This window comes from Nothobranchius furzeri, chromosome 1, assembly GCF_043380555.1.
Source record: "Nothobranchius furzeri strain GRZ-AD chromosome 1, NfurGRZ-RIMD1, whole genome shotgun sequence".
Lineage (NCBI taxonomy): Eukaryota > Metazoa > Chordata > Actinopteri > Cyprinodontiformes > Nothobranchiidae > Nothobranchius > Nothobranchius furzeri.
The window spans coordinates 103,648,248-103,675,712 of record NC_091741.1 but is presented as its reverse complement, the minus strand read 5'-3'; the positions used below and the strand labels follow the sequence as shown (position 1 = coordinate 103,675,712).

The 27,465-nt window shown below is 45.7% G+C and overlaps 1 protein-coding gene across 3 annotated transcripts in view; it reads left to right on the top strand.

Moving 5' to 3' along the window:
• The window catches only part of LOC107391212 (plastin-2), a 32,302-nt gene extending 10,899 nt beyond the window's left edge, over positions 1–21,403 (top strand). For all 3 annotated transcript variants that reach the window (XM_054738916.2, XM_054738917.2, XM_054738918.2), the window contains 13 exons: positions 697–826; positions 905–1,037; positions 6,495–6,576; positions 6,667–6,832; positions 6,906–7,045; positions 7,308–7,403; positions 8,214–8,400; positions 8,482–8,560; positions 8,683–8,803; positions 10,474–10,607; positions 10,722–10,845; positions 12,087–12,211; positions 20,653–21,403. In XM_054738916.2, coding sequence (XP_054594891.1) covers positions 697–826; positions 905–1,037; positions 6,495–6,576; positions 6,667–6,832; positions 6,906–7,045; positions 7,308–7,403; positions 8,214–8,400; positions 8,482–8,560; positions 8,683–8,803; positions 10,474–10,607; positions 10,722–10,845; positions 12,087–12,211; positions 20,653–20,785 — 1,650 coding nt within the window. In that variant the 3' untranslated portion in view covers positions 20,786–21,403. The remainder of the gene's footprint in view (positions 1–696; positions 827–904; positions 1,038–6,494; positions 6,577–6,666; positions 6,833–6,905; positions 7,046–7,307; positions 7,404–8,213; positions 8,401–8,481; positions 8,561–8,682; positions 8,804–10,473; positions 10,608–10,721; positions 10,846–12,086; positions 12,212–20,652) is intronic.
• The last annotated feature ends 6,062 nt before the right edge of the window (positions 21,404–27,465 follow it).

Here is a 27,465-nt window from a genome sequence, read left to right as displayed (position 1 = left end):
AATGATCAAATACGGAACATATCGGCGTGCGCAGGTCAGAGTGCTGAAGCTCGGCGTATTGTTATTATGACGCTAGGGCACATGCAGAGGACACACACACACATGCAAAATATACTTGTTTTCAATTACATTTATTGGGCCCACTTACTTTTTCTTAGGCCCACCCACAAATGAGTTTCTGGCTACGCTAATGGTGACATATGACAGACTTCTCTGAGCTCTGCAGCCATTACACTTTTCACCTCGAGCACCCCCTAGCAGCAGGTCGTGCACCCCCAAGGGTGCGCACACCACACTTAGGGAATCCCCGGGCTAGGGGGCAGAGCCACTGGTTGCTCTGGAGTTTTTTGCTTTCCGCTTCACTGCCTGCAGCCATTTCCTGGTTCAGAGTCTGACAAAAAGCCATAAAACTGAGCAGAATGTCCAGCAGCACCATTGTTTAGGCTCAGTTGTGTTTCTGTGGAGCGTACAGGTTACCGTACACTGTTTACTGATCACCTCGTGTTATTTTGTCACGAGTAAAGATCACACACACATACCTGTCTGAATGCCTGCTGGCCACATCAGGTTACAGTTGTTGGTATGAACAAGACTATGGCTCGACTGAGTGTGTGTGTGTGTGTGTGTGTGTGTGTGTGTGTGTGTGTGTGTGTGTGTGTGTGTGTGTGTGTGTGTGTGTGTATTTCTGACATTCAGATCTTCCAGGAGATGAAGGATGACCGCATGGCTCAGGGTTTCAGGAAAGCTCTCAACAAGAAGGAAGGAATCGTGGCCATCGGGGGTACCAGTGAGATCTCCAGTGAGGGAACTCAACATTCCATCTCTGGTTGGTAAAGCCTTGAGCATTCATTCAACAAGCACACTTTTGGAGTTTGATGCTCATAAAGTGGTTTGAATATTTCAGAACAGGAGCGCTTTGCCTTCGCCAACTACATCAGCACAGCTTTGGAGAAGGATGAAGACCTTAAGCATGTTCTGCCCATCAACCCCACCACTGGAGCTCTGTTTAAAGCCTCAGCAGATGGCATTTTGCTCTGGTAACCTTCCTGTTATCATTTCATTCTGTTCTCAGTGAGTCTAGATTTTAGTCACTTTGAGTCTAGATTGTTGAATCTTTCACGATGTTCTGAGATTCTGAATGCGGGGTTTTCATCAGCTGGAAATGAAGGCTGAAACATCTGGATTTGCCTGGAATGACTCTGTCTCATAGATTTGTTTCACCTTTTAGGTTGAATTAGTGACATTAATGAATCTTTGTATCGTTTTCTGATTTTTCCAGTTTCCCCAGCATCTCGTGATTCACTGGACTGGTTTTAATGAAACTCCCAGGAAATAATTAATGGATGTATATGATTGAATGAAGATGGCTCCTACAGCTGATCAACAATAGCAAACACAAAAATAGAGATGCTATTACAGATATTGAGCCAAGCATTGGTGTTCTAGTAGCAAGAGTCTTCCCTAACACGTACCCCAAGCACCAACTGATTGAAAACAATGTCATTAATTGCTGGAATCAAACTTTTTTGTTTGCAAAACTCTGAAAATGTTCATGAGGAAATTTGGTGCTGCAGTACCTGGGAGTCTACCCTAACGTAAACACTTGCTTCCATATTTTTTGTTGGGATTTACTTTTATATTCTTTCATTAAAAGGCAGGTAAAATTTGGTTTGGGGAACTTTTACTGAAATGCATAGAGAATTTATGTATTTCAAATACATTTAGTTCTGCTGGTTCACACTACTGTCTGGTTATGGTTATGGTTAGGGTTCATAGCGCCACAGCAGAATACTTTAACAGTTCTTCTGCACCGCACAATCTCACGACCCAGCTGGCAGACCCCCCATTTCAGGAATTCAGAGATAGTGGCCTCCAAGAAAGTTTTAGGGAGGGTGCCGATTTCGAAGGCCTCGTTAAACATATCTTTTAAGGCAGGGGCTAAAAGGTCTGCGTTGGTTTGATGTATTCTGTTGAACACCAATCAGGTCCAGGTGACTTATTGCAGTTGACAGATTTAATGGCCTCTAAGATCTCTGCTACCATAATTTTACAATGGGAATTATTCTAGAGTTTGCTTCCGCTCTGGCCTGATGGATTAGTTGTCTGGTAGCTTTGTCCCCAGATTCAGAAAAGCTCAGCTTTGCCTTGAGTAACACCAGACGTCAGGCAAAATCCAAAAACGTAATCCAGTACACTGTCCGAGGTCATAAATCCAGTAATCAGAGAGTGAGTCAAAACGCGAGCGAACGAGAACAAACAAGTGGCTGGGGCTACCAAAACTGGTGCAATCATCCGGCACAGTGATGTGTCTCCATCCTCCTTTTGAACCCGCGTCCCTGATTGGGAAATCTCCTGCAGCTGCCGCTCCCTCTGCTCCTCACCTGTGGAGAATTAACTCAGAGCTGATGAGAGGAGATGGTGTGACTCACCTCTGCCCAGGAACATGACAGGTGGAGGAGTTTGAGTGCCCTAAGGATCCCAGTAGCTATGTTTTCTGGGGCACTTTGTGCCCTCGGTAGGGTCACCCATGGCAAACTAGTCCTAGGTGAGGGTGAGACGAAGTGCAGTTCAGAACTCTTCTTGGAAGAGTTAATCCTAGAGTCAATCAATTTCCCTCTGGGATTAATAAAGTATTTTTGAATTGAATTGAATGGAAGTTAAATCAAAGAGCCAGAGTAGAGCTTTGGCGGTTTGATCCCCGAACACAAAAACTGGCTATTGGGACATGGAACGTTACGTCTCTGGCTGGGAAGGAGCTGGAGCTTGTGGAAGAGGTTGCGCGGTACCGGCTAGATATAGTCAGGCTCACCTCGACACATAGCTTTGGCTTTGGAACCCAAGACCTTGAGAGGGGTTGAACTCTTTTATGCTGGAGTTGATCAGGGTGAGAGGCGGAGGGCTGGGGTGGGCTTTCTGTTAGCCTGTATGTTGGGGTTTTCTCCGAGGGATGAAAAGGTAGCTTCCCTGCGCCTTCGAGTCGGGAAACGGGTCCTGACTGTTGTTTGTGCTTATGCACCAAATAGCAGTTCAGAGTACCCACCCTTTTTGGAGTCCCTGGGACGAGTACCAGATGGTACTCCAACTGGGGACTCCATAGTCCTGCTGGGGGACTTCAATGCTCATGTTGGCAATGACAGCGTGACCTGGAGTGGCGTGACTGGGAAGAACGGCTCGTCCAATCTGAACTCGAGTGGTATTCTGTTATTGGACTCTGCGCAAGTCGCAGTATGGCCATAACAAACACCATGTTCAAACATAATGATGCACATTGGTACACCTGGTACCAGGGCAGCCTAGGTTACATATCAATCACTGACTTTGTTGTATCATCTGTAGCATTAAGGAGTGGCTACATTTATAACAAATGATGAACAAGATGTGATAATTCCATGTGAATATGAAATATCAAACTGATGGATCTTTGAATGTTTAATCAGAAGATTCTAGTTTCTTTTACTCATCAGGGACCATGAACACACTTCCTATTTATTCAGACAGAGTAAAGTTTAGTTTGTAAAATTTATTTATTTCTATTGTCCTAACTAATGATTATACAAGACAAGGTATGAATGATGTAATGTAATGTATGTGGTGGATGTCATGTAATGAATATCAAGTGATTTAATGTGATGAGTGGAATGTTGTAATGGAAGCTAGATGTTTTAGCAAAACCTTTCTTAAGTGTCTGTGAGTTTGTGGAGTCTGGGTTGTGAAATCACTTTGGCTGTGTGTTTGTAAATTAGAGATTTGTTCATTAAACCATCCGACGCAATTTGTGTCGAGTCTACGCACCCTTGTGTGAAGACTCACACCCTGCACTCACAGGGTGTGAAATCCCTTTCATCCACTTTTGTCCAAAGCAACTTAATGAAGCCAGCAAGTTGCCCTTGAGGCCAACAACAAATACTAATCAGTCAGTCCTAGGTGGCAGTGAGGCAGCATAATGAATCATAGAGGGAAGTGAACATGGAGTGGACAGTAGAGTAGGGGACGGGTGCAGGGAGGGTGCTAGTTTAGAAGATGCTCTCTGAAGAGCAGGGTCTTCAGGAGTTTCTTGAAGATTGACAAGGAAGCTCCTGTTCTGGTAGTGCTCGGAAGGTCATTCCACATTTGTGGAGCGACACATGAAGAGACTGGATTGTCCTGAGCGTGGTGTAGGCACTGCTAGCTGATGATGCTTCGATGACCGGAGCGGCCGAGCCGCACATATGCACATACCACCAGAACTAACTTATACATTACCTGCAGCTCCCTGGTGGCTCATGTCCACATCATAATTGCAGATTAACCAAAATGCATGGTGAGAGACTTTCTCAATAATTTTGCTAAATCTTTTATATATTCTTTCTTCCTCTTTTACCTGTTTAATTTATTGTTGTTGTTTGTTTTGTACAAAGCTGAATTGGTTCCCTTTCCAGTTTCCAATGTGGAAAGGTTAATTCCAGCTAATTTTTGCATCTTTAATCTGCTCTAATTATAAAATGTTTTATTTCATGGGTGACCAAAATTAACTCTTGAACTAAACATGGCCTACTGCCTATAAGCCTGTAGTACTGAAACAAACTATTTTACCAACTGTCATTTACGGATTTAGCTGTTATTGTAAAATAATCTAGTCCAGATTTGAAGAGTCTAAGTATTGTAGTTTAGAGCTGGACCAGATCTCAGGTGGACCTGATGAAACGTGTGTATTTATTCAACTGTAACAAACCAAATAAAAGTTTCACAAATCACAAACTATGTTTTAAGGACTCTGCTATTAGTTTTAAATAATCTAGTTAAAGTCTGAAGAATCTAGGTGTTGTAGATCTTGAGCTGAGCCAGTTCTAATGTGGCCTAGAAATGTGATGAAATCTTCTTGCTTTGAACTTTCACAAATGAAATAAAGTTTTTAAAAATCAGAATGTGCGTACTTGCTACGCAAAATTCTTACAGGTTGGCAGGTCTGCTACTGTTTGTGATTTGAATTTGATGCGTGTAGCTAACGGTAGCCAATGGAGCTCAATGAACAGAGGGGTGACGTGCTCTTTTAGGCTGATTGAAGGCCAGATGTGCCGCTGCATTCTGGACCATTTGAAGAGGTCTCACAGTCAGGCTGGAAGACCAGTTAGAAGGGCATTGCAGTAGTTATGGTGGGAGATGACTGTAGATTGTACCAGGAGCTGGGTGATGTATTGTGTTAGGTACGTTCTTATCTTTCATGTGTTATACAGCACGAAACGGCAACGTAATCGTTAAAGGTTAGCTTGTCATCAGTCACAACACCCAACATTCGAACTGTCTTTGAAGGAGCCAGAGATGGAGAATCATTTTGGATTGAGATATTGTGCTATATGGATGGTTCCGCTGGGATGACAAGTAATTCAGTTTTGGAGCGGTTGAGGTGGAGATGGTGGGATTTCATCTATGTTGATATGACAGAGACAGTCCGAGATTTGTGCAGAGACTGTGAGGTCATCTGGCAGAAATGACCGAAAGAGCTGGGTGTCATTGGCATAGCAGTGGTAGGAGAAGCCGTGTGATCGAATGATCTCACCCAGTGAGGTGGTGTATATGGCAAAGAGAAGAGGTCCCAGTACAGAGCCCTGGAGGACTCCTGTGGCAAGCTGGTGAACAGCAGAAGATTGTCAGAGCCAAGATACACTGAAAGATCATCCTGTCAGGTACGATTCAAACCCGGAGTGTGCTTTCCCTGGGATGCCCATGCTAGAGAGGATGTACAAAAGGAAGCCATGGCTGACCTAGTGTATCCGCCCCAAAAACATTCACCAACAGCTGGGAGAAAAAGGTCGAGGGGCAAGGTCCTTCCATGTCTGTGGGAAGGCCAACAGTTCTTCCAGGTCAGCCAACTAAGCCCCGCAACTTAGCATTATCCTCTGTCACAGAAGCTAGCTTGACCTCCATAAGTGTAACATCCTGACATGTAGCATTAGCGGCAGTTTCCAGGGAGGAGATATGCTGCTGGTGGTCTGAAACACTCATCTTGAACATAGCCAGCAAGGATTCAAGCCCTGAAGAAGCAGTGTTGAACTCTGAACGCTGTGTTCTTCCAACATAGCCGTTAGCATAGCCACAGCCGTAACTGTTTCCTCCTTCTTAGCTCTACTTGGCATCTTTGTACATTGTATTTGGCCGTCAAGTAGTTATAGCTGCCGAGCAGATGAAGGGCACAAAGTGAACTTATAGGGTGTATAGAGCGCAGGAAAAGATGACTACTCCATCTTGCTCCAGAACTGGAGGTCCAGATCTCATCTTTTGAAGGGGAACTACATTTTATGTTAGTATTTAGTCCTCATCAGATCCTTGTGTGAGCTTGGTTCTTGTTTAATGTCCTGACTATTTCTTGAACCATTGTTTCCCTCTGCTCTCCCTCTTCCGTACCTTCTGTTTGCTGCCTCTCCAACCGTTCATTTCATACGAGCCTTTGTTCAGCTCTCCTGTCTTCATCAGTCCAGTCCACTTGTGTCCTTTCACACCCTTGTCTGTTTTTTCAGTAAACTGATCAACCTGTCGGTTCCTGACACCATCGATGAGAGAACCATCAACAAAAAGAAGCTGACACCTTTCACCACGCAGGTCAGAAACCCCTGACCTGAAAACTCATTCTTCATTGTAGGATGGTTGAAGGAAGGAACTTTAAGGAGAAGCTTGACTTCTCATCAACAGGAGAATCTAAACTTGGCTCTGAACTCAGCCTCAGCCATTGGCTGTCAGGTGGTGAACATCGGGGCTCAGGACCTGAAGGAGGGCAAACCCCACCTGGTGCTTGGACTCCTCTGGCAGATCATCAAGATTGGATTGTTTGCGGATATAAAGCTGAGCCGCAACGAAGGTACAGTGCCAAGAGAAGCATGTTCCTTCTTCCTGATTTCTGTTTGAGGTTTCACCCGCGTGTCTGCGTCCAGCTCTCGCCGCATTGCTGGAGGAGGGGGAGAGTCTGGAGGCGCTGATGAAACTCAGTCCTGAAGAGCTGCTGCTGCGTTGGGTCAACTTCCATCTGAAGAAAACTGGCATGACCATATCCAACTTCTCTGGAGATATTAAGGTGTGAAAGCATCCTTGTGAAGCTATGAAACCACAGCAGGTCAGGTGTTTCTGCATCCATGTTGATGCTTCTTTTGCTCCTTAGAGGAAGAACTGGTCTTCAGGTTTTCCTAAACTCAGTTCTGTAATCTTACTCCGTTTACGAACCTCGTGTTTTATGAACCGTTGCACCAACAGTCAGATATTTATCTCTAACATGATGATGTTTTGTGTATGTGAAGATGTTTCGTCACCAACATCTGTCAATTTGTGTTTCTGTGCAGGACTCCAAGGCCTACTTCCACCTGCTGGAGCAGATAGCTCCAGACGGCACCAAAGAGGGCGTTCCTCGGGTGGAGATTGACATGACTGGTCTCTATGTGAGTTAGCAGTTCACTTCCCATGTCGTCTGGTTTAGACAGATCCCACAAACAGAGCAGATTAAATTCCAGCTTTACTCATTTGGTGGTTTGGCCTCAACTGTTTACAGTATTTGTCTGGAAGACGATTATCGACTTCCTGTTTCCTGTAGGGTTACTTTTAGCTCGCTGTATCATTCTGACTGGACAGGAAGTGTTTTCTGAGCAGATTCTTGTCCTCTGTTTGCTGTTAGGTGATTTTATAGAATCCTATCATCTGAGGTTCCCAGACAGAAACACATCCGTTTTATCTCCAATGGCTAAAGTCACAACGCCAGAAGGGATGTTTGAGTGTGTGTATGTTCATTAGCATAACATAAACAACCTCTCTGCTGAATCACACCTCATCATGGTGGAGAGGACCAACGCAGTGGCGCCCCCAGGAAAGTCTCACAGGACATCAGCAGATCCCAGATACCATCAGCCACAATGAGCTTCCTCTGTAGGGTGTCCAGATGTTTCTTTAGTGCCACACAAGCCACCTCTCTGCTGAACCGCACCTCATCATGGTGGAGAGGACCAACGCAGTGGCACCCCCAGAAAAGTTTCACCGCCATGTTGACTGCTTATGAGTTTTAATAACTAATTGTCATGTTGGTTTGATTTTCGATGATGTCACACATAACACAGGCACACACTAAATGTTCTCAAAGACCTCAGACACAGAGAAGTAGCTGGAGAGGACCTGATCATTCATGGGTCTAAGATGTCATGGTTAAAGTCCAAGGAGAAGGTCTGGGGCACCAAACAAATGTTTCTGACTGTTTTCAGGAGAAGGACCTTAAAAAGAGAGCAGAATGTTTGCTGAAACAGGCCGAGCTGCTGGGTTGCCGACAGTTTGTGTCCGCTACTGATATTGTGACCGGCAATGCCAAACTCAACCTGGCCTTTGTGGCCACTCTCTTCAACAAACACCCGGCTCTCACCAAACCAGAGAACCAGGACTGGACCGTGGAAGGTGAGCACGGAAGCAAACACACACCTCTTCTCAGGATTAAGTTTGAATTGTGGTTTTTCAGTGCTTCAGCTTGTCTTTTAGGTGAGACTAGGGAGGAGAGAACCTTCAGGAACTGGATGAATTCTCTTGGAGTCAATCCACATGTTCACCATGTCTACGGGTCAGTACCAGGTTCTGTTGCAGAAACTGTTCTGTTAACCACAGTGGTGTTAATCTCTGTGTGTGTGTGTGTGTGTGTGTGTGTGTGTGTGTGTGTGTGTGTGTGTGTGTGTGTGTGTGCAGAGATCTGCAGGATGCCATAGTAATTCTGCAGCTGTATGAAAAGATTAAGGTGCCAGTGGACTGGAACCATCGGGTCAACCTTCCTCCCTTCAAAGGAGTGGGAGGAGGACATTTAAAGAAGGTCAATAAGCAAACATTTTCTACAAGTTCACACGTTCCATCCATCCATCCATCCATCCATCCATCCATCCATCCATCCATCCATCCATCCATCCATCCATCCATTTTCTTCCGCTTATCCGGAGTCGGGTCACGGGGGCAGCAGCCTAAGTCAAGAAGCCCAGACTTCCCTCTCCCCAGCCACTTGGGCCAGCTCTTCCGGGGGAATCCCAGACTTTCCCTGGCCAGCTGAGAGACATAGTCCCTCCACCGTGTCCTGGGTCTACCTTTCGGTCTCCTCCTGGTTGGACGTGCCCAGAAAACCTCACCAGGGAGGCGCCCAGGAGGCAGCGTAACGGGATGCCCAAACCACCTCAACTGGCTCCTCTCGATGTGGAGGAGCAGCAGGTCTACTCCGAGCCCCTCCCGGATGACCGAGCTTCTCGCTCTATCTCTAAGGGAGAGCCCAGCCACCCCTGTGGAGAAAACTAATTTCAGCCACTTGTATCCATGATCTCATTCTTTTACTGCTTTTTCTTGCTGAGGACTGTGCATCAGGATCTCCTCGAAGCTGTGCGGAAGTCTTGCTCCATGATATCACCAAACTCCTCCCACGTGCGGGTTTTTGCCTCTGCGACCACCCGAGCCACATTCAGCTTGGACTGCTGGTTCCTATCAGCTGCCTCTGGAGTCCCACAGGCCAAAAAGACCTGATAGGACTCTTTTTTCAGCTTGACGGCATCCCTAACCACCCGTGTCCACCAGCGGGTTCAGGGTTGCCACCACAATAAGCACCGATGACCCTGCGGCTGCAGCTCTGGCCCGCCGCCTCAAACATTGGAGGCATGGAACAGGGCCCATTCAGACTCAATGTCCCATGCCTCCCCTGGAACATTTTGGAAGTTCTGTCGGAGGTGGGAATTAAAGCTCCTTCTGACAGGAGACTCTGCCAGACGTTCCCAGCAGACCCTCACAACACGTTTGGGCCTGCCTGGTCTGACCGGCATCCTCCCCCACCATCTGAGCCAACTCACCACCAGGTAGTGCTCAGTTGACAGCTCCGCCCCTCTCTTCAATGTTCAAGACATGCGGCCGCAGGTCAGATGAAACAACAGCAAAGTCGATCATCCAACTGCAGCCTAAGGTATCCTGGTGCCAAGAGCACATGTGGACACCTTTATTTCTGAACATGGTGTTCATTATGGCCAATCCATGATGAACACAGAAGTCCAATAACAAAACACCACTCGAATTCAGATCAGGGGGTCGTTCCTCCCAACCACACCTCTCCAGGTCTCACTGCCGTTGCCCACATGAGCGTTAAAGTCCCCCAGCAGAACGAGGGAGTCGCTGGAAGGAGCGCTCTCCAGCACCTCCTCCAAGGTCTCTTAAAAGGGTGGCTAGGCTGAGCTGCAGTTTGGTGCATAAGCACAGACCACAGTCAGGACCCATCCCCCCGTAGGCAGAGGGACGCTACCCTCTCATTCACCGGGGTAAACCCCAACGTACAGGCACCAAGATGGGGGGCAACTAGTATGCCCATCCCTGCTCGGCGCCTCTCAGTGGGAGCAACTCTAAGTTCACACTTTTCACAGTTTTATTCATAAAACATTCCTTTAAAGTGTGTGTGTGTGTGTGTGTGTGTGTGTGTGTGTGTGTGTGTGTGTGTGTGTGTGTGTGTGTGTGTGGCAGATTGAAAACTGTAACTATGCGGTGGAGCTGGGAAAGAAGAAAGCTGGCTTTTCTCTGGTAGGAATCGGCGGTCAGGATCTGTACGATGGAAACCCGACTCTCACACTGGCCCTAGTGTGGCAGCTGATGAGGAGGTGATATCCTGCTTCACAGCCAGACTTCATCTAATTTTTCTTCTTTTTAACTAAATGAATTAAATGACTAATTGCCATGTTGGTCTAATTTTAATGATGTCACACATAACGCAGGTACACGCTAAATGTTCTGGAAGACCTCGGACACGGAGAAGTAGCTGGAGACGACCTGATCATTTCATGGGTCAACAAGACTTTGGCTGAGGCTGGAAAGAGTTCTTCTTTCAAAAGCTTTAAAGTGAGAGACTCACTCATTCATCATCAGGCCCTCACTCATTCATAATCAGAGACACACTCTGGACAGGGGGCGTGCTTAGCAATAAAACAACAGAAGTATTGCTTACATTATATCACAGTACAAGATAATCACTTTTCTGACAGATCATACATCATTTCTGAAAGTAGAAAACTCCGAAAAGATACTTTAACTATCAGGGTCTCACTCATGCACTACCCACATCACCCCGCTTCTCCTCCAGCTTCACTGGCTGCCAGTCAACTTCAGGGTTCATTTCAAGATCCTGGTTCTGGTCTTTAGGGCCTTACATGGACAAGCACCATCATGCATTGGTGATCTTCTCTGTCCCTACACCCCCAGCAGGTCCCTGAGGTCCCGTGACCAAAGCCTACTGGTTGTGGAGGCTACCAGGCTAAAGGTCAAAGGTGACAGATCATCTGCTGCTGTGGCCTCCAGACTCTGGACCTCTCTCCCCCTGAACCTGAGATCAGTGGACTCAGTGGTCTCCTTTAAACTCACCTGTTCAGGCTTTGGTGGGACCTTCATCACCACCCTCTCCTTGTTCTGCTCTTGTTCTTCTTTTCCCAGATTCACTGATTTCCCTCCTTCCTGTTCATTTTCTCTCTTTCTGTCCTTACATGTTTTTATCACAACTTTTCTTTTTTGTCATTGAAAATTTTTAAAATCTTCTCAGTATTAAAAGGTTTTTGTTTTTGTGAAGCACTTCATGATTTTTATCTGGAGAGGCGCTTTATAAAAGACTGTTTTCTTTCTTTCTTACCACACTCGTGGGGAAGCAATAGCTGAGGAGGTAGGGCGGGTTTTTCAGATATCGGAAGGTTGCCAGGCCGATCCCAGCTTCCACCAGAGAATGCTGCTGTTGTGTCCTTGGGCAAGACACTTTACCCGCCTTGGCTGCTGGTGGTGATCGGAGGAACTAGTGGCGTCTGTGCTCTGCAGCCTGGCCTCTGTCAGCGCGTCCCAGGGCAGCTGTGGCTACATCGTAGCTCATCATCAGTGTGTGAACTTGTGAATGACTGAATGTGTTGTGAAGCACCTTGGGGGGGTTATAGAACCCCAACAAGAGTTTTAAAAATACAGGCCATTTATTAGAGACACATTCATTCACTATCAGGGATTCACTCATTCACTATCAGAGAGGTCTACCTCCATTAGACTGGCCATCACCAGGTAGTGATCTTAGAACTGTAGGTTAATTTGTGTGTGTGTGTTCCTTTCAGGACAAATCGATCAGCACCAGCCTTCCAGTTCTGGACCTGATCGATGCCATTCAGCCACAGAGTGTGAACTTTGACCTGGTGAAGAGAGACAGTCCTTCAGATGAAGACAAGCTGAACAATGCCAAGTAAAGCCTAACAAAACCTGGTTGTTCTACTGATCTTGTGTCACATAGGAGGTTCTGTCTGATTCTGTCAGACAGGCTTTAGTGTGACCTTCACCCTCTCTGCTTGTTCTGTTCTTCCTACCAACTCCACCTTTCCAGGGATCCACTGATTATCCTCCTTCCTTTTCACTTTTTCTCTCCCTTTCCTCACATATGTTAATCACAAATGTTTATTATTTTTTTAAATCATGTTTCAAAATATTTTATATTGTAAATGTTTTGTTCTTGTGAAGCGCCTCGTGATTTTTATCTTGAGAGGCGTTTTATAAAAGGTTGTTTTCTTTCTTTTGATTCCAGTCAGGTCACCATGGTAACACAAACTGAGCTCAACAGCGGCTCCAGAGCAGTTTGTGTTGAAAAGCTCATCCTGTTCTGTTAACTCACCTTCATGCGGGTCATCTAACCCTAACCAATCAAACCACATGCTGTTTGACCCGAGCTTTGTTTTTCCTGATTTATAATTCTCAGCAAATACATTTTAATTCAAGAAATCCCTATTTTCTGCTCCCAGCTGCAGCTAGACATCAGCATAAAGAAATGGAACAAAGGTGGAATAGTTCCTCACCACTACTGATTTACAGTAACATTTATTCAATTGTTAATATTAGTTTCAGCTCATCTGGACCTCTAAACATCAAATAACAATAAACATTTTTTTTTATTCCTTGGAGAGGAAAGGAAGCATAGAGATCGTCCTAAAATGACATAAAACTGTTGGTGTGACAGCTCAACTAATATTTGAGCTTGGGGGCTGCTACCTTTCTGGAACCGGCCAGAAAGAGCAAATCGTTCAGATAAACAGAGCTCTCCTGTCTCCTGTGCATAACGGCTGGAGCATTTGGAAAAGGCACACGGATTAGAGGAACAACTGAACTAGTTATCCCAAATCCCTATCCCAATAGGACTTGGAAGTATGCGTCCTGGTGCACGTAATCTAAAACCTGTTTCATCATGACCATGCAGAGATGTTGGGAACAGTTGAATACAGACTGGTCGAGAATAGGTCACATTCTTCCCATTTATTTCAAAACCATATTGATTGATTGATTGATTGATTGATTTAAGTGTCACACACCGTATCTGGTGCCCAGCCCTCACGGGCTTATTAGACCCTATGACCAATAACAAACCATAGCCATGTGACACAAAGCAAAATAAAACACACCATTACAAAACATACACCGGTATTGATACACTCCACATCCTAAATTTAATCAAACAGTCGTCGTCGTCGTCGTCGTCTTCCTCCGCTTATCCGGGTCCGGGTCGCGGGGGCAGCATCCCAACTAGGGAGCTCCAGGCCGTCCTCTCCCCGGCCTTGTCCACCAGCTCCTCCGGCAGGACCCCAAGGCGTTCCCGGACCAGATTGGAGATGTAACTTCTCCAACGTGTCCTGGGTCGACCCGGGGGCCTTCTGCCGGCAGGACATGCCCGAAACACCTCCCCGGGGAGGCGTCCAGGAGGCATCCTGACCAGATGCCCAAACCACCTCAACTGGCTCCTTTCGATCCGGAGGAGCAGCGGTTCTACTCCGAGTCCCTCCCGAATGTCCGAGCTCCTCACCCTATCTCTAAGGCTGAGCCCGGCCACCCTACGGAGGAAACTCATTTCGGCCGCTTGTATCCGCGATCTCGTTCTTTCGGTCATTACCCAAAGCTCATGACCATAGGTGAGGATTGGGACGTAGATCGACCGGTAAATCGAGAGCCTGGCTTTCTGGCTCAGCTCCCTCTTCCCCACGACAGATCGGCTCAGCGTCCGCATCACTGCAGACGCCGAACCAATCCGCCTGTCGATCTCCCGATCCCTCCTACCCTCACTCGTGAACAAGACCCCGAGATACTTAAACTCCTCCACTTGAGGTAGGACCTCTCCCCCGACCCGGAGGTGGCAAGCCACCCTTTTCCGGTCGAGAACCATGGTCTCAGATTTGGAGGTGCTGATCCTCATCCCAGCCGCTTCACATTCGGCCGCGAACCTACCCAGCAAGAGCTGAAGGTCAGAGCTGGATGAAGCTAGGAGGACCACATCATCCGCAAAAAGCAGAGACGAGATTCTCCTGCCACCAAACTCGACACACTCCACACCACGGCTGCGTCTAGAAATTCTGTCCATAAAAGTGATGAACAGAACCGGTGACAAAGGGCAGCCCTGGCGGAGTCCAACCCTCACTGGGAACAGGTCCGACTTACTACCGGCTATGCGGACCAAACTCACGCTCCTCTGGTAAAGGGACTGAATGGCCCTTAACAGAAAGCCACCCACCCCATACTCCTGGAGCGTCCCCCACAGGGTGCCCCTGGGGACACGGTCATAAGCCTTCTCCAAATCCACAAAGCACATGTGGATTGGTTGGGCAAACTCCCATGCCCCCTCCATCACCCTTGCAAGGGTATAGAGCTGGTCCACAGTTCCACGGCCAGGACGAAAACCACATTGCTCCTCCTCTATCTGAGATTCAACTATCGATCGGACCCTCCTCTCCAGTACCTTGGCGTAGACCTTTCCAGGGAGGCTGAGGAGTGTGATCCCCCTATAGTTGGAACACACCCTCAGGTCACCCTTCTTAAAGATGGGGACCACCACCCCGGTCTGCCACTCCCTAGGAACTGCCCCCGATGACCACGCAATGTTGTAGAGACGTGTCAACCATGACAGCCCTACAACATCCATAGCCTTGAGATACCCAGGACGAACCTCATCCGCCCCCGGGGCTCCGCCGCTGTGTAGTTGTTTGACTACCTCAGCAACTTCTGCCCCCGAGATCGGACAGTCCATCCCCAGGCCTCCCAGCTCTGGTTCCTCCTCGGAATGCGCATTGGTGGGATTGAGGAGCTCCTCAAAGTATTCCTTCCACCGTCCGACTATAGCCTCAGTTGACGTCAGCAGCTCCCCATCCCCACTGTAAACAGTGTGAGCGAGTTGCTGCCTTCCTCTCCTGAGGCGCCGGACAGTTTGCCAGAACCTCTTTGGAGCCGATCGATAGTCTTTCTCCATGGCCTCACCAAACTCCTCCCACGCCCGAGATTTTGCCTCGGCAACTGCCACTGCTGCACCCCGCTTGGCTATCCGGTACCTGTCTGCTGCCTCCGGAGACCCACAGACCAGCCACGCCCTGTAGGCCTCCTTCTTCATCCTGACGGCTCCCCGAACCTCTGGTGTCCACCAGCGGGTACGGGGGTTGCCACCACGACTGGCACCGGCCACCTTACGACCACAGCTAGCAACAGCCGCCTCGACAATCGCAGAGTGGAACAAGGCCCACTCGGACTCAATGTCCCCCACTGCTCTCGGGACGTGGTCAAAGCTCTGCCGGAGGTGGGAGTTGAAGACCGTCTTGACAGGTTCTTCTGCCAGGCGTTCCCAGCAGACCCTCACTATGCGTTTGGGTCTGCCAGGTCTACGCGGCATGTTCCCTTGCCATCTGATCCAACTCACCACCAGGTGGTGATCAGTTGACAGCTCCGCCCCTCTCTTCACTCGGGTGTCCAAAACATACGGCCGCAGGTCAGATGATACGACTACAAAATCTATCATCGACCTGTGACCTAGGCTGCCCTGGTACCAAGTGTACCGGTGGGCATCCTTATGTTCGAACATGGTGTTCGTTATGGCCAAACTGCGGCTTGCACAGAAGTCCAATAACAAAACACCGCTCGAGTTCTGATCAGGTGGGCCGTTCCTCCCAATCACACCCCTCCAGGTCAAGCTGTCATTGCCCACGTGAGCATTGAAGTCCCCCAGCAGGACAATGGAGTCCCCTGATGGAGCACTATCTAGCACTCGTCCCAGGGACTCCAAAAAGGGTGGGTACTCTGAACTGATATTTGGCCCATAAGCACAAACAACAGTCAGGACCCGTTCCCCGACCCGAAGGCGCAAGGAAGCTACCCTCTTGTCCCCCGGGGTAAACCCCAACACACAGGCAGAGAGTCTCGGGGCTAACAAAAAGCCAACCCCAGCCCTCCGCCTCTCACCCGGAGCAACTCCAGCAAAGTAGAGTGTCCAACCCCTCTCCAGGTCTCGGGTTCCAGAGCCAATGCAATGTGTCGAGGTGAGTCCGACTATATCTAGCCGGTACCGCTCAACCTCTGCCACAAGCTCCGGCTCCTTCCCCGCCAGCGAGGTGACGTTCCATGTCCCAAAAACTAGTTTTCTTGTCCGGGCATTGGACCGCCAAGGCTCCCGCCTTGGTCTGCCACCCGATTCACATTGCACCGGACCCTTCATGTTCCTCCTGCGGGTGGTGGGTCCACAGTTGGACGAGCCCATGTATCCGGTTCGGGCTGGGCCCGGCCGGGCCCCATGGGCGAAAGCCCGGCCACCAGGCGCTCGCTCACGGGCCCCAACCCCAGGCCTGGCTCCAGGGTGGGACCCCGGTAACCCTCCGGGCCGGGTACTCCGACTCTTCGTTTTCACCGCCATGAAAGATCCTTCGAACCGTTCTTTGTCTCACCCTTCACCTAAGACCAATTTGTCATGGGAGACCCTACCAGGGGCACTAAGTGCCCCAGACAACATAGCTCCTAGGATCATTAGGGCACTCAAACTCCTCCACCACGATAAGGTGACGGTTCAAGGAGGAGTTAATCAAACAGGACACAGAATACAGAAAAAGGCAGGGTACCAGTTCTCAGTAGGGTACACAGAGGTATTTATCTTCTTGTTAAATGACACCGGATATATGATTCTGTGACATAGTCCTTTTTGAAACTGAACATAATTTCTAAGTTTTGGCTTATTCTAAAGATCCTGCTTCCATTGTTCCCTATGTTTTATTCCCAACTCCTGTTTAACATGGTTGATGTTACATTTGAAATTATTCTGGAGCATATCTGAATCTGTTAAAAATTTGAAATACCCCTAAACAACGGATGAAAACGAGTTCTATCCCAGTTAAAATGTTTCTTTCTTAATCTTCCTTCAGGCAGACAAAGAAGACAGTTCCACAATTGCACTATTTCACTTTTTTGTTTAACAAATGGAACACATCCTGCATCCCACACCTCCGCTAGCTTTGTAGCTAGCTAACCCTAACCCACCAAGAAAACATCTTAGAGCTCGATGCTGAACAGAGCTACATTCAAAGACTTCCTCGACGCCCCAAACTCCTGCCGCATAAAGTAAGACTAGGTCAACTAAAGCTTCATCGAGTTGTGTGAATATGGAAAAACCAAGATCTGTACAAGATTTCTTTTTAGTTAACAAGGCACCTAATGCTCTTCCGGTAGATTCTACTAATAGTTTCTGTTCTTCATGAAACCTAATCCTCTCATCCATAAGAAAACCTAAATATTTATAAGATGGGATAAACTTGGAGGACTCAAAACCAAAATGAAATATACAAGTACTCTTGCAGAACCATATTTCTCATTAAATTAATAATCTTGGTTTTATGCTGTTAATAGCAAGACGCCATTTTCTATGTAATGTTTTGTAAGTGGTTACTTTTAATAAATTGTCAATAAAATATAAAGGTATTCAATAAAATGTAATATTTCATAAAATATGGATTATCAATATTATTGAACCTTTTATATTAGATTTATGATGAAACTATATGTATGTATATATATATATATATATATATATATATATATATATATATATATATATATATATATATATATATATGTGTGTGTGTAGGTATATGTATAGTTTCATCATAAATATTGTTTTTAAAAATCTATTTATTACTATATTTCTATTACTAATGATGATGCAGGCCAAAGGATTATAAATGATGATTTAAGATAATACCAACTGAGACAATGAAGAAACGCTGATGAAACATGATCTAAGATATTATTAAGAGCAGAATTAAGTGTGGTAGAAAAATGTGATGTCTGGGTTTATAAAATAAGCAGAATTTTATGAGATTTAACAAGTTTTCAAATGAATAATAAACCATCCAATGCCAGTTTGCTGAAAGCCCACAAAATCGTGTGATGAGAATTGTCGGGAGATCCGTTGAGCATGCGGAGGCGAACCTGCCAGGCTGGCGAGTTGGTTTAGACTCTGCGGATAGTCAACGTTTGTAGGCTCCTCTGAATCCGGCTCGGACAGTCAGTGAGATATTCTCCAGTATTTCTGCTGGAAGCTGGCGGAGTTGCATCTGATGCAGTTTTGTCGATGTTGTCACCAGATCTGCTCGGGCCGCCAGATCGGCTTGGGGTCCTGTGTTTGCAAAGTACGTCACAGTAGATGTTCGGCTAAACCTAAGATTTACGGAAGTTAGGACACCACGTTTGTAAAAGTTACGTTAGCAAGTTGACAGTGATGATTTTGATTGATAATAAAATAGGTCTTTTAGTTCATTATGGTCATTCCTTAGGCTTCCCCGCATTTTAACAGGGCAATATTTTAACATTTTAACCTGCAACAATTTACAAAAGTCACTATAATAAAGAGCCATCTTTTCTTGATTTCCCCCCACTCTTTGTACTTAATCTAAAACATGTGATAATGCCCTGTGGCGTTTCTCCAATGACAGAAAATCAGTAGGATAATTCCTATTCTGTCTTGTGGTCTGCTGTAACAGATATGAATTTAACAAATCATTAGTTTCCTTTTCCACTTGGGGTTACACCCCTTTTAGGGCTGCTCGATTATGGCAAAAATAATAATCACGATTATGGTGACTGAAATTGAGATCACGATTATTTAGGATGATTTTTCTATTTATGTTGATTTTATTTGTTTTTATTCTGTCATAAAATTGCTCAGGGCACAATCAGGACAAAAATAAATAAGAAACAAGATGATCACTAAAATAACTCCTGATTCCCAGTATAAAAAGACCGATATACTTTTAGCCCATAGTCTATGACCCAAGGGCTATAGACCTTGGTTTAACTCATTTAAGTCTAACCAGTACAGACCCAAATACCAATATCTTGCAAATACTGACAGCAAGAATTATACAGTGGCATTTATAACAAATAAACGCAAATAAATTGATGTTCACAAAATGTTGCATAACATTTATTGAGTCGTGTCAAGGTGCTGTATGAGAGTGCACTAGCACCGTGTCCTCAGAGAGATTAGTTATTATTTATCAGCATGAGGAAGTTATTTCTACCTTATTTATAAACTATTTATTTACAAGTCCATCAGTTAATGTAATAATTGTCCCAACCACAGCTGCGCCCCCACCCCCCACCTGCTCTCACAGCAATCGGGGCAAGCTGCACCTGTGTTTAGCACACCGCACGCGCACATTTAGCCGTTTTTAGCGGCTCAGGAGTCCGCAGGTGCGGTGTGTGTGTGTCACTCACTCTGGTTACTCCAACAGGGAGACGGCTCCGAGAGCCGTTTCTTTAGCGACTGACACATCACTTCATCATTCCCTTTCCTAATGTCCTGAAGAACGGTCCGGAGCGCAGGCGGAGTGTTTAGCTAACCTGCAGGAAATGTCGACGACAGATATCGAGAAAGTAGCTAAGGGTTACCAGAGATGTTTCTGAGGTGTTCTAGGTACTTTTAAGATTTAAAAAGTCAAGAAGGGGGTCTGAGAAGCTGCTAGAAATGGCGTCAAAGTCGCCAAGTTGGCAAAACTGTAAGGAGCGCTTCATTTGCTACTCAGGGCAGCGCAAGCGGGAGGAGCAAATAATCGGCTTGTTTTGTTTTTTATAATCGTTCAAAACTCAGATCGTAATTGTGATTAAAATTCGATTAATTGAGCAGCCCTAACCCCTTTTATACCAGATTGGGGCCTGCCCACTAGGCAGGTGTGTACCAAAAGCTCTTCAGTGATTAGGTAATTTCTCTTTGAGTTAGCCAGATAGTGAGGTCTGAAAGGACAAAGCCTATATGAAGTAGAACAGGGTCACTTTTAGGCCATTTCCAACAGCAACTCAGTCTAAAACAGCTTAGGACAGCGTGGGTAATGCCAGCTCATCTCAGACTTGTTGGTTTCCCCGCCAGCTCCGAGACTAGAAGTGGACGAGGCCTTATGGCACTTGCAGGGGGAGGGGGACACGATCTCTACTTGACAAAAATAGCACAAGGTGATCAGTAAACAGTGTGAAGTGATCTGTAAGCTACACAGGAATACAACTCAACACAAAAATGTTGCTGACATACTGCTCAGTTCTATGGCTTTTTGTCAGACTCTGAACCAGCGATTCCACCCCATAGCCAATCAGCTGCCAACAGTCCTGATGCTGGCCCCGCCCAGCCCCTGGAACCACAATGAAGCAGGAACTGAAAAGTAACGAATCGTGCTGGAAAAGGTGGCCAGACCAAACCAAACCCTCCCAAGTCACACTGAGCAGTGCTGGTGGAAGACGACTAGTCAATTAATCATTTTAAAAGTTACTTAAAAATGTTAAACTAAATATTCTAGCTTTAAATGTAGATGTGTTGCCATAGCAACCCTTGACGTGAACCTCCTCTTGCAGGTATGCCGTCTCCATGGCAAGGAAGATCGGTGCAAAAGTCTATGCTCTGCCTGAAGACCTGGTAGAAGTCAACCCCAAAATGGTGATGACCATGTTCGCGTGCCTGATGGGGCGGGGCATGAAGAGGGCTTAGCAGTGCAACACACACACACACACACACACACACACACACACACACACACACACACACACACACACACACACACACACACACACACACACACACACACACAGTTTGATCCATGTTTAGTGGGCTTCCTTTCAGATGAATCAAACATGTTGATGTGAGGAATTTTATTCAGTTACATTTTTCTTCGGAATAATCAAACAAAATAAAGTTATTCAGCTTTTAAAATCTCATTTTTACAGTGGAGCTGTATGTTGGTTGCAGTGCATGCTGGGGAAATCCTCACCTGTGGTTGTGTAAAGAAGCATCCTGAATCACACACAATATTTGGCAATTTTTGGTCTAGTTTGTGTGACGGGCCTTTCCCCTCATTTTTATCTCTGCTTTCCATTACTGACTCGGTTGTCTCAGCTGTTCTCGTGTCCTGCTGAACACAAGATAGTTTCTTCGTTAGCCGGGACAGTTGGAGGTTTTTAAAATCTGTACTCAAGTTTATTCTCTGTCTTATGTAAGCTTTATAACAAAACACAATAAACTTTGGGTAACTACATTATAATGCATTGAGCTATTTTTGTGAGACATCAAGGAAAAACCTGTAAACACAAATAAAAACTACAAACCCTGCACTTGAAGTTCTTATTTTTAGTTGCAATTTTAGCCCCTGGAGACATTTTCAAACCTGCAAAAGTACACATCTGATTACATGACAACACTTAAATGTCCTGCATTTCATAAAGTGCTTCTAGAATCTTGGAACCCCCCCAAGGTGCTTTACAACACAACCAGTCATTCACCCATTCACACACATATTCACACTCTGATGGTGATGAGCTACTTTGTAGCCACAGCTGCCCTGGGGCGCTCTGACAGGGGAGGCTGCCGAGCAAAGGCGCCACCAGTCCTTCCGACTACCACCAGCAGGTAAGGCGGGTTAAGTGTCATGCCCAAGGACGAAACGACAGCAACAGACTGAACGGGGCTCGAACCTGCAACCTTCCGATTACGGGGGCGAGCACGTAACTCCTGTTACACCGTCACCACAGTTAATCTATTCTATGACAAAGTCTGAGGACCAAAAAAATCATAGCTGAAAATTGTACTTCCTGAACACAGCCTCTGTTCAGAGAAATGTAATTTATGTCCAACAGGACTGACTGGCTAAAGCCGTCTTAGACAAATCTCTTGTGAAGAGAATCATGCCAAAAAAACTGTGAACGTGTAGTGATTTGAAAGTTTGTGGCTGTCCAGCATGACCAGCTCTTCAACAGCTTGTTGAGCACTGTCACTACCAAATACAGCCTCCAACAGTCTTCAAGCACTGCTTGAAATCCTACAACTCCCATCTGCAATGCACCAATGAAAAGACACCCAGGGATTGATGTGAACAACTAGTGATGAGAGCACAATACAAGAGTAGAATTTGCAACATTAGAGGTGAGGCAGAGGGGAGTGAATTGCTCCACCTGCTGCCATTTCAATCCAAGTTTATTTATAAAACGTCAAATCAGGATCAGAGTTGTCTCAAGGACCTTCACACAGTAAACATTCCAATACAGGCCAGTTCATTAAGCCAATCAGTAAAAAGTTTGCTATATAAGGAACCCAGCAGGTTGCATCGAGTCACTGACTAGTGTCAGAGTTTTTACAGCAATCCTCATACTAAGCAAGCATGCAGCGACAGTGGAGAGGAAAACTCCCTTTTAACAGGAAGAAACCTCCAGAGGATCCTGGCTCAGTATAAGCAGCCATCCTCCACGACTCACTGGGGATCAAGAAGACAGAGCAGAGCACGCACGCACGCACACGCACGCGCACGCAAGCACAAGCACACACACGCACACACACGCACGCACGCACGCACGCACGCACACACACACACACACCCACACACACACACACCATATGCAAAGTAAAGTTTCTATAGTTATATTGTGATTTCTTAGTAAATATTCTATTTGGTGAGAGATAAACTTTATTGTATTTATCCTAGTGAATCCATAATTAAATGGGTAAACTAGTAGTAGCACATTCAATGTCAAAGAAAGCAAAAAGTTATTATCAGGAGAGGGAGAATGATTTAGTGGTTAGCAGCAGTGTGCTAGCCGATGGCCCCCGTCCATGAGGCCATCACAGCTCAGCAGAACATCATTGTAGCTTCTTCTGGGGAGAAAAACACTTAGAGAAAAAATAAAGTTAACAGCTGAAATAGCAGGAAATAATACAGTTAAAGAGCAGATTGTAGAAGAAAGTAGTCAAGTGGGGAAAGTGGTCAGTATGTCCTCCAGCAGTCTAAGCCTACAGCAGCATAACTACAGAGATAACTCTGGATAACCTAGCCTTTTAGATGAAGGCATGATGGAGGCAGGGCAAGGGAGAGTCGTCTTTACAGACTGTACACTCCACCTCCCTCTACTCCCCCACTAGCCCAGATGTAGGCTAACATCAGATTTTAACCATAAGCCCTATCAAATAAAAATGTTTTTAGCCTGTTCTTAAAGGGACTTTACGGAGTTTTGAATTTTTATGCTCGCGATTGCCCCCTCAGGCCAAAAGCGTAATGGCAGCTTCTATAGTAGGCTCGTGCACGAGGCGCGCATTATGTTCTCCTTAACGAAAATAACAGCTGAGACAGTCCCTTGTGTGGTGTGTGTGTGTGTGTGTGTGTGTGTGTGTGTGTGTGTGTGTGTGTGTGTGTGTGTGGCCCGGTGGACAGAGAACAGGAGAACGTGCAGCTAATTAATTAAATAATTTGGTTCTGTACCTTCCTCTTCAGCACAGCCGACAAAGGTTTAAGATGGGTCAGTCCTCCTGCATGCTCTTGAAAAATTGCTCCAGAATGAAAGTAGAACCCACATGTTTTTTATCTGTGAATTCAATGCTGTTCGGCGAGTCTCAAATAAAAATTTGGGCATCTTACTGTAAAAAAACATACCATTAATGTAAAAAAAGAAACTCTAAATAACCCATGTACACGTCCAGAATCGAACTCAGGTCTTCTGCACAAAAGTCTGACATCTTACCAGGCGTGCTACAGCACCAGTTACATCAGTTGCATCTGTGACATTTATATCCTAGCTGACAGCTGAAACAACGTTCAAAGAATGGTTCGGAGGGCTGTGCCTGAGCGTGAACGCTTATGAAGCAACCTGCTCGACCCGAGCATCTCTCTTTTTCTGTGATTTTACAGAAAAATAGGCAATCACAGTAAAAATGCCAGGGCTCATTCTACAGGACCAGGGCATTGCGGGAGAATGTATTAAGAAGCAATTTATTATTTCCATACATGTTTTGGCTGTCAAACTTTCATAATGCCCCTTTAAAAATAGACAAGGTGTTTGCCTCATGGACTAAAGCTGGGAGCTGGTTCCACAAGAGAGGAGCCTGATAGCTAAAAGATCTGCCTCCCATCCTATTTTTAGATATTCTGGAAACCACCAGTAAACCTGCAGTCTGAGAGCGAAGTGCTCAGTTGGGAACGTATGGAACAATCAGGTCACTGATGTATGATGGAGCTTGTTTATTAAGAACTTTATATGTGAGAAGGAGGATCTTAAAATCTATTCTGAATTTAACAGGCAGCCAATGTAGGGAAGCTAAGACAGGAGAGATATGATCTCTCTCTAGCATTTTGGACAAGCTGAAGACTTTTAACTACATTCTGTGGACTTTCTGAGAGTAATGAATTACAGTAATCCAGTCTTGATGTAATAAATGCATGAACTAGTTTTTTAACATCAGTCCTGGAAAGGATGCATCTAATCTTAGCAATATTCTGAAGGTGGAAGAAGGATATCCTACAAACCTGTTTAACGTGGGATTTGAATGACAGGTCCTGGTCAAAGATAACACCAAGGTTCCTTACTTTGCTCTCAGAGATTAATGTAATGCCATTCAGGTCAGGTGATTGACTAAGCAATTTCCTTCTCTGAATTTCGCGTCCAAAGATGAGAACTTCAGTCTTGTCTTGATTTAAAAGCAGAAAGTTTTGAGTCATCCAATATTTTATGTGGTCAAGACAAGCCTGACATTATGGCTGTCACTGACCAGAGAAGCACTAGACAAACTGGCCATCTAAGCAGTGCTGTTATTTCGATTGCTATGAGGCCTGATCACCCTCATGTGTTTATTCCCGTCCGACGGCACATTCTGGGCAAAGTAAATCCGTTTTACGGTATGAAAAGTCCAGACACTTGCCGTCTGAAGCTGTTTTTCCATCTCGAAAGAACAGTAAACAGAGTGTGCTTATAAGCCACATGATTCCTGTAGCTAAGCAAAGATATCATTCTAACTTTAGCAACACGGAAGGTGAGCACGAAGCAAATTACATGCGCACGCATTATACCAGCAAATAATGACGAGAGCCGCTGAGAAACTAAAAGGCAATCCATCCGCCGAAGGTATTTTTTTTATTAATTTGAACCACCTAAAAGAGCTTTTGAGCCGACCAGCTGAGGTAGCATTGCTAATGTTGAGCACGTGGAGGTCATGCCACTGAATCTGATTCAAGGGGCTTTATCAGCGACAGACTGCAAATCAACTCACAATCCCCTCGGGGTACAGTTTGGCTAATCAAACAGTTGTGTTTGAGCCTCCAATGTCATGTGCCGGGGTGAGTGCTCCTCTCATTTTTGTTCCATCTTTGAGCTGCTGTGTTTCAGGAGAGGGAGGCTCCAGCTGCAGCTCATTAACAATCAGCGGGTCCAGCTATAAGTGGAGGAGGAGGGGAACACATCTCGACCCCGGATGATTAACTACAACTTGGTAGTTCCAGCCCTTTGTGTCTCCAGGTTAACTCTAGTGATTTTTGGATTTTAGAACCCTTGTGGATATACTTGTGCTTACCTGTTCCCAGGATTTTTGGATCGTTTGTGGACCTTACCTTGACTCCTCAGGATCTCCTTGGACTTCTGAAGCTTCTGGAACTTCTCTGGTTTTCCTGTGGCTCCTCTGATTGACTACTTGGACATTTCCATGATCCCGCTGGATTACTCACCTGTGCCCCATAAATCTACTGGACGCAGCATTCACCGTTCTCCTCTCCTCCCTGCCGGCCCGCTCTCCTGCTCTCTTCGCGCCCCCTCTCCTGGACACCCCCTCTTGGATTCACCTCGGCACTTCACCTACCCTTCCCTATTCCTCAGCCCCCAGCTTCCCGTAAGTCTTTACTCTGCACCTTCCTAGTTTAGACTTACCTCCCTGGACTCACCTGTTCCTCTGCTCTCCCCTCCTCAGACGCTGCGGTTCTGTTGCAATCCCCACTGGACCTTATCCAGTGTGCCCTCAGTTCCTGATTTTTTAAATAAAATTCTTTAATTTTTCTAATTGACTTGTGAGTGGTGAATTCAGCATGTCTTGGGTTAAACTCGTCCCCAAAACCATGTCATCCAAGTGATAAATTCAGTCGTGTCGATCTTATAACAATGCCATTTTGACAAGTAAGTCTAACAGAAGATCTTGGCAAAGAAGGAAGAAGTGATGTAATCTGCTGCAACAGGTGCCACCAACACCACCACCCCACCAACCACCTCCCACCTCCAAATTTCACACCATTCAACCGCTTCTCCCCCTCCAAGAACTCTACCCCTCCTGTTTTGTTCCAGTTCCCAAAACATCACATCCCAGGGACCACTACAGACCTGTCGCCTTGACCTCCCATCTGATGAAGACTAAGGAGATACTCATCCTCACCCATCTACATTCAGTGGTGACCCTGGAAATAGACCCACTGCTGTTTGCATATAAAGCACATATGGGGTGGAGGGCGTACTCATTTACCTGCAGAACCAGGCTCTGACTCGGCTCGAGATGCAAAAATGAGCTGTGAGAATCGTGTTCTTCGACTTCTCAAGTGTCTTCAACACCATCCAGCCATGTCCACTGGAGCAGAAAATGAGGGGTGCAGGAATGGGCAAACATCTGACTGCATGGACCATCAACTACCTCACCAACAGGCCACAGTACGTGAGGCTGCACAACTGTACATACCATACCATACCATACCATACCATACCATACCATACCATAGTTTATTTATATAGCACGTTTAAAACACAGCATGGGAGCTGCCCAAAGTGCCGCACAGGCCAAAACAAAACACGACCAATCTAAGGAACTAAAACAGAAGATAAAAATACAAATCAAAAGCAGATAAAACATGAGAAATACTAAGAACACGTTAAAACAATAAAACACTAAAACAAGTCACTGTCTAAAAGCCAAATCGTAAAAGTGGGTCTTTAAATGAGATTTAAAAACCAGTAGCAGAAGCAGACTAGCAAATAGTGTGAATTGGTTGAGGTTAAAAAATGAGCCCATAGACACGTCCAGAAATAAAGGCACAGATGAGTGACAGAATGCAAATAGATGGTTCTACCACTACCAAGCTTTGATCATTCAATTCAATTTATTAATTTCATTCATTAAAAAAAATGATATCACACAAAATATAACTTGCACTGTTTAAATGAAAAGGAGCAAACAGAAAATCTTATAGTCTGCCCCACTTACATAATTGAATAAATCATAATAAAATAAAATGTATTAACTCACAAAATATAATTAAGAGTCAGCTGCCTAGCAGCATGCCAGACCTTTAACACTTCATTTTGATGTTTCATTGTCGTATCATAAATGCATTGGAGTTCTATAACTACTTTGAGTAATGATCCTTATCGCTGTTTTTGTAA